We start from the raw sequence: 7,893 nt of genomic DNA on the forward strand, positions 1-7,893 counted from the left end.
GCTGGGAGTGTCAGGATGGAGGGCCGGACGGAGTGGTTGGGACGGAGGGGTCTGCCGGGTCAGGTTGGGGGTTAGGAAGGGTCCATGATTAAGGGGCTGTGTCTGGGAAATGGTTAAAAGGCCAGGAAGGAAGAGCATTCAGGAATCTCCGGTTCCTTGGAAGTTCCCGTCAGCGCGCAGGGAGCGCGTTAATAACCGGCGCGTTTCACCCCTCTGCAGGCACACATGGCGTCAGGCTGCAGCCAGCTGGAGTCGGCCATTGAAGTTCTGGTGCGTAATTTCTACATCTACGCCGAGAAGAAGGGCAAACACGACAAAATGAACAAGAAGGAGTTCCGCAAGATGGTGACGCAGGAGCTGCAGCACGTCCTCACGGTGAGACGCTACGCCTCTGCGCATGAGCGCGAGCAACGAGGGCGGCGGGCGGACGCTCTGTAAAGATTCAGGAGCCGTATGCCCGTACGATGCATGTTTAATACCCTCACTGTATTACCACTTCTACTGGGAGGCTGTCCCACTGATCTACAACCCTGCCGGTAAAGTAAAACGTCCTTACATTACAGAACATACCTTTTCAGATGGCGGAGGAGACCTCCGAGGTCCTGAAAGATCATGTACCGTTACATATTTTTTGTTGTTGGCCCAATGAAAGGTCACCGTTTTTCTCCCGGTATTATTATTGTTGGGATTCTCCGTGCCCACCCTGCGCACCCGAGTTGTTTTCTAGGGAGATTGGGAAGCGTTAACATGCATGCGCGGCGTCCCTCCATGTGTTATATTTTACATTTAATAGCTGATTCTGTTCTCACATCGCGGTTCCCTGCACCCCATCACTTGCCCCTTTAATACCCCTGTCCCCGCAGAACACACAGAACAAAGAAGCCGCGAACAAGCTCATCCAATCACTGGACACCGACGAGGACGGGAAGATAAGCTTTGATGAATACTGGACTCTGATTGGTGAGATCGCCAGGAAGCTGAGCCAGCAGATGGCAATGCAGTGTCAGGAACGGCCCTAGGCCTGGGGGACCCCATTCCTGCTATACATTATGGGGTCTCCTGGACGATCACAGACATTTCCGGAGGCAGTGTACCCACACAGTAACGGGTTAAATTTCACCTCCCAGAATCCTTTGCCTCTGTTGGTAACGCAGGTTTTGTCCGGGGAGTCAAGCGGAGCCGTGGAACAAGCCCCCAGTTAGAGGTCGCCGGTGTTGTTATCGCTGTAATAGCGTGTGTGACTGTGATACAATGTACTCACCGCACACTCACAATCATTATTCCTGTCTGTTGTGATACGTTGTAACTGTGAACAGTAAAGTGTGCGTATTGTGACTTATTGTGTCGGCACTCGTGGGGGTTAAAGGGACCCTCTATTAGGAAAGCTGGTGCCGAGTAGGGCGCGTGTGCTTCAGGTAACACAGATCTCGTGAAAGCTCTACATGAGAACAATGGGGTGCATTTTATGTTTTGACCAGCAGGTGGCGCAGGCTTTCTTTGGATTATCCGCGCAGGGGCTTCTGCATTCTGGGCACCTTTCAGCTCACTACCCGGCTTCCCCAAGCGCGACTGAAAGGAAAATAATACATCCTGCTTTACACCTGTACAGAATCCATCAGCCGCACTCCCTCTCCCTCGACTCCTAAAATAAAAAAGGAGATCCCCTCTGTTATTCTGTGTTGTGCTCTATGCAGGAGCCGCCATCTTGCTGCCCCATCACATGGGTTTAATGACAGCCTCGCTCCAAGATATTTGTGATGATAATGAAGATCCATGTAACAGTTAAAAGTCCCGAGGCGCAGGGTTTTATTTACTAAGCTGCATTCCTTTCTCTATGGTTACGACACACAGCCCGCAGCACAAAGCCGGCTCCACTACTATCACCGCAAAGTGTTACCTTCATGCAGGTAATTTCACCCCAACGGCGTCTCCAACATCGCTTCTAATTTTTTCCAAGACGCGGAGGGATTACTCCCAGGAGCCAACAACGTCGCCCCAGTAATGGTTTTATCTGGAGAAATGCTACGCGGCGGGTCGTGTTACGGGGGTCCGGATTCAATGCTGGAGATGATTATAGCATAACTAATTACCCAGCAGTCCCTCCACATTGGAGATCGACCCCATTCAGTACCCGAGATAAAATGTTATTACCAGTTCCATCACAGTGCAAGGGAGGATTACCATTCTGTTACTTCTGATCGATCGATCCCGGAGCCTCCTGTATATTAAACCGTTACTTCTGATCAACCCCGGAGCCTCCTGTATATTAAACCGTTACTTCTGATCGATTTATCGCGGCGCCTCCTGTATATTAAATCGTTACTTCTGATTGATCCCGGAGCCTCCTGTATATTAAACCGTTACTTCTGATCGATTTATCGCGGCGCCTCCTGTATATTAAATCGTTACTTCTGATTGATCCCGGAGCCTCCTGTATATTAAACCGTTACTTCTGATCGATTTATCGCGGCGCCTCCTGTATATTAAATTGTTACTTCTGATTGATCCCGGAGCCTCCTGTATATTAAACCGTTACTTCTGATCAATCCCGGAGCCTCCTGTATATTAAACCGTTACTTCTGATCGATCCCGGAGCCTCCTGTATATTAAACCGTTACTTCTGATCGATTTATCGCGGCGCCTCCTGTATATTAAACCGTTACTTCTGATCGATCCCGGAGCCTCCTGTATATTAAACCGTTTCTTCTGATCAATCCCGGAGCCTCCTGTATATTAAACCGTTACTTCTGATCAATCCCGGAGCCTCCTGTATATTAAACCGTTACTTCTGATCAACCCCGGAGCCTCCTGTATATTAAACCGTTACTTCTGATCGATTTATCGCGGCGCCTCCTGTATATTAAATCGTTACTTCTGATTGATCCCGGAGCCTCCTGTATATTAAACCGTTACTTCTGATCAATCCCGGAGCCTCCTGTATATTAAACCGTTACTTCTGATCGATCCCGGAGCCTCCTGTATATTAAACCGTTACTTCTGATCGATTTATCGCGGCGCCTCCTGTATATTAAACCGTTACTTCTGATCGATCCCGGAGCCTCCTGTATATTAAACCGTTACTTCTGATCAGTCCCGGAGCCTCCTGTATATTAAACCGTTACTTCTGATCAATCCCGGAGCCTCCTGTATATTAAACCGTTACTTCTGATCGATCCCGGAGCCTCCTGTATATTAAACCGTTACTTCTGATCGATCCCGGAGCCTCCTGTATATTAAACCGTTACTTCTGATCAATCCTGGAGCCTCCTGTATATTAAACCGTTACTTCTGATCGATCCCGGAGCCTCCTGTATATTAAACCGTTACTTCTGATCGATCCCGGAGCCTCCTGTATATTAAACCGTTACTTCTGATCAATCCTGGAGCCTCCTGTATATTAAACCGTTACTTCTGATCGATCCCGGAGCCTCCTGTATATTAAACCGTTACTTCTGATCGATCCCGGAGCCTCCTGTATATTAAACCGTTACTTCTGATCGATTTATCGCGGCGCCTCCTGTATATTAAACCGTTACTTCTGATCGATCCCAGAACCTCCTGTATATTAAACCGTTACTTCTGATCGATCCCGGAGCCTCCTGTATATTAAACCGTTACTTCTGATCGATCCCGGAGCCTCCTGTATATTAAACCGTTACTTCTGATCAATCCCGGAGCCTCCTGTATATTAAACCGTTACTTCTGATCGATTTATCGCGGCGCCTCCTGTATATTAAACCGTTACTTCTGATCAAACCCGGAGCCTCCTGTATATTAAACCGTTACTTCTGATCGATCCCAGAGCCTCCTGTATATTAAACCGTTACTTCTGATCGATCCCGGAGCCTCTTGTATATTAAACCGTTACTTCTGATCGATCCCGGAGCCTCCTGTATATTAAACCGTTACTTCTGATCGATTTATCGCGGCGCCTCCTGTATATTAAACCGTTACTTCTGATCGATTTATCGCGGCGCCTCCTGTATATTAAACCATAAGGGGTGCATCTACAGGATGAAGGCTTGGTGGGCTCATGCTGGCTCTTGCCAAGTGTAGATTATGCATAAGGTTGGGCTGGTATTGGAGCCTTCCACATCCTAACAGATACTGGTCTGGCAGCCACCAGCGGGTGCTCTTACACAATGAACACAAAGCCTTGGGCTGGGATTATCCCTGAGTGTACGTCAGTTAAATAAATATGAGGGATCGCTAATGCCAGGTTTGGGTCTTAACTAAAGACAATAGAAGCTGTTTACCTAAGTGATGGCGCGTGAGTGAAGTTGTTAAAGATACAGTAATGCTAAACCCACTTGGTTTTGTATAAAATCACCCATTTAGGAAAGTTCACTATAGTGTTGCCCATCTTTTTAAAGATCTCTCTTGTTCAATGTGTATGGTTTTGATGTAATAAGATCTGTTTAAGGAGATTGAGTAAAGAAAGCCTTTCCTGAATATTCTTCGTTGAGAGGAAACAAATGCTTTGTACAGCCGTGTGTGCTCCAGGACACAGGACGCCGGGATTTGCATGGTCCGTGTCTGGTGTTTGAATTGACACACCTGGATCAAGCTGTTGTTTTATCTAGAGCCTGGTATGGCCTCCCTGTCTTAATATCGGGTTATTACCGGCCATAAGCTATTTTTACTGCTCTCCATGCTGGTGGCTCTTCCTGTACGGAGGTTTTGTTTTAGGAGACGGCTGATGTTCAGGATCAGGCTGCTCAGGAGATCTTGGCCAGGGTCTTGGTCTTCCCACCCACCTGGACCTTCAGCGTTCCATCTTTACTCGAATCACCTTTGGTTTTAGCCTCGCCGAATAAACACTCCAAAGATAGGGGCAAATCGGCGGGTACCAGTGCAGGTACATCGAAGCACATCTACCAGGCGCAGTTTGGTTGCGACCATTGCCCGGTTACCGGCTGGGTTTCAGCCGTGTCCAGAGCCCCTGCTGTATGTAGAAGGTCTCGGTATACTCCACTAGTCACAGACAGCTGTCTCTTTTGATTAAGCTCAGGGTATGCCAGCATCTTGTTACCTGGATATTCCCAGTAACCTGGGCGCAGTATACAACACTCTCAAAGGCACTCTCTGATAAAGCCCATTCAGCCATCAAAACAGATTTAATAAAATGCGGAGGCAAATACCGCCACTCCCCAGCGACTTAACTTCATTAAAGGATGGGTGCAATCATTGTTTTCAGCACACCTGTCCATGAGCACTGATGCCAATGAAAGGGACGGGGACAATGGGCGCCAGTCGCCAATGCACCACAGTCGAACAGTGTGAATAGGTGCAGATTTGGTCTGATCTGCTTCCCCTGCCCTGTGAGCTCAGGTTTCTGGATGAACCAGTTTTGGGCTATTTGCAGTATCTGCAAAACAAACAGTGCGGACAATGTAACCGAGCACAGAGTACACAATCCGCCCAGGCTGCAGATGATTCCTTCATTGTGTGCACTTGGCATGATCTAGTAACTGGTAATAAATGGACTCCTTCCCTGTACACACTGCATTCGACAAAGCATCCAGTGACCCAGTGCCCCTACTGCATTCAACACACCATCCAGTGACCCCACTGCATTCAACACACCATCCAGTGACCCCACTGCATTCAACACGCCATCCAGTCACCCTGTGCTCACTGTATTCAATACATCTTCCAGTGATCTAGTGCCCCTACTGCATTTAATACACCATCTGGTGACCCCACTGCATTAAAAAACCATCCAGTAACCCTGTGCTCACTGTATTTAATACACCTTCCAAGGACACGGTATCAACTGCACTCCATCCACTGTGCTGTGATCCTTGGCCAACTGCATTTCACTCACCTCGCTGTATCTGCTGCACTCCAAACTCAGCTTTCATGCAACGTTCTGGATGTCTAAGACAACTCCCATTGATATGTCTCAGCGTGTTTCTGTAGCCCAGTCTAAAGCTTTGCCGCCGTATTTCACCAGTCCCTTAGGGCTAGACGAAACACTTGTATGAAGTAGGTTCTACTCCTAAAACCCAATTCAGGATTAATGTCTTACCTGAATTCCAGGTTTCCAAAGGCATTCTGGAATTCACTTTTATTCACCCCATCCAAAAAACCTAAAGGAAAATGCATGGACCAAAACTCTGTGCCTGCTGGGGAGTAAAGCTTTCTGCAGCCTCTTCTGTGCACTGTAAAGAGGGCGCTCATCAGTAACTCCCCATACAAGAGGAACTATGGATGTGGATGGCGTTACGGATAGGGATGGCGTTACGCATGGAGATGTGGATGGAATTTTGGATGGAGATGTGGATAGCGTTATGGATGGAGATGTTGATGGAGGTATGGATGGGGCTATGGATGAAGGTATGGATGGGGCTATGGATGAAGGTATGGATGGTGTTATGGATGGAGATGTGGATGGTGTTATGGATGGGGCTGTGGATGAAGGTATGGATGGGGATGTGAATGGAGCTATGGATGGGGCTGTGAAGGGCTTTATGGATGGGGCTGTGAAGGGCTTTATGGCTGGAGCTGTGGATGGCATTATAAATGGAGCAGTGGATGGCGTTATGGATGGAGCTGTGGATGGAGATATGGATGAAGGTATGGATGGAGTTATGGATGAAGGTATGGATGGAGATGTGGATGGTATAATGGATGGAGCTGCAGATGGCATTATGGACTGAGCTGTGGATGGGGTTATAGATGGAGCTGTGGATGGAGGTATGGGTGGAGCTGTTGATGGAGGTATGGGTGGAGCTGTTGATGGAGGTATGGATGGAGCTGTTGATGGAGGTATGGATGGAGCTGTTGATGGAGGTATGGATGGGGCTGTGGATGAAGTTATGGATGGGGCTGCGGATGAAGTTATGGATGAGGCTGTGGATGGAGGTATGGATGGAGGTATGGGTTGGGCTGTGGACGGGGCTGTGGATAGAGTTGTGGATGGGGCTGTGGATGGAGTTATGGATGAGCTGTGGATGGAGTTATGGATGAGCTGTGGATGGAGCTATGGGTTGGGCTGTGGATGGGGCTGTGGATAGAGGTGAGGATGGGGCCGTGGCTATTATGGATGGAGCTGTGAATGCATATTACAGATCTAGTCGGCTGATTTTCCAGAACAAAGAACAAACTTCGGCAAACTCGAGCTTGTATGAAGAACAGCAAAGGTGCTTCAACCTGTAATGACTCAGTGGGATCCAAGACTTTAAATTCTATCAACATCTCTATAAACATTATATGAACCTCTGCTGAAGTCCTAATTTCTGCAAATCAAAGTAATTTAATATGCCCCCATCTCCTGCCACCCACCCAAAGACTTTGGGTATAGCTGGGTCCCTGATGAGCAGCTAATGTTGATATGTGAATACACATGTTCATATATATCAATGGTCCAAATCTGTCTGGAGGTCCAGGCCATCCCGACATAAAATGGAACCATGCACAATGAAATGGCTGTAGCCATGACAGAGCTTTTCTAAAAATATATTCCCGATAAGAAAGTAAAGATGTGACTCACGCAGCCGAGGGAAATCCTGTGTGTGAACATTTTTGTTTTTTTTAGACTAATTTTACATTTTGGTTGGGTGTCCACAGGAATTAACCTTTATATGTAGTTGCAGGGTAAAACCAGCTTTTGCTATGCCTTCCGCGCGGCCAAAGGTCCATTCCTATTCTCTATTATAGGGCGTGGAGTCCTGCACCTGTCATTACATGACTTACTAGTTTTAACCTTTTCTCATCTGCTTGAAGCTTCAAACCGTCAAAGTGACATTTTCAACCGAGCGACTGCCCCTCGGGCCAGGAGATCAAGGTGTTTTTTTACATAACTTCACACAATGCTGGGCAGGGAAGGGTGACACCAAAACAGTTTTATGTTAAAAAAATGACATTGATGTGCGGGTAATCCCAGACCTA

The 7,893-nt window shown here is 47.5% G+C and overlaps 1 protein-coding gene across 1 annotated transcript; it reads left to right on the forward strand.

Annotated features, from left to right (window-relative positions):
- The first annotated feature begins 225 nt into the window (after window positions 1-225).
- On the forward strand, window positions 226-1,019 carry LOC149280442 (protein S100-A16-like). Its single transcript, XM_089500453.1, has 2 exons — window positions 226-375; window positions 864-1,019. The coding sequence occupies exons 1-2, from the start codon at window positions 226-228 to the stop codon at window positions 1,017-1,019; spliced, it is 306 nt and encodes a 101-aa protein (XP_089356579.1).
- The last annotated feature ends 6,874 nt before the right edge of the window (window positions 1,020-7,893 follow it).

Source organism: Sceloporus occidentalis, unplaced genomic scaffold (assembly GCF_023333645.1).
Source record: "Sceloporus occidentalis isolate IW3139 unplaced genomic scaffold, rSceOcc1.0.p SCAF_155, whole genome shotgun sequence".
NCBI lineage: Eukaryota > Metazoa > Chordata > Lepidosauria > Squamata > Phrynosomatidae > Sceloporus > Sceloporus occidentalis.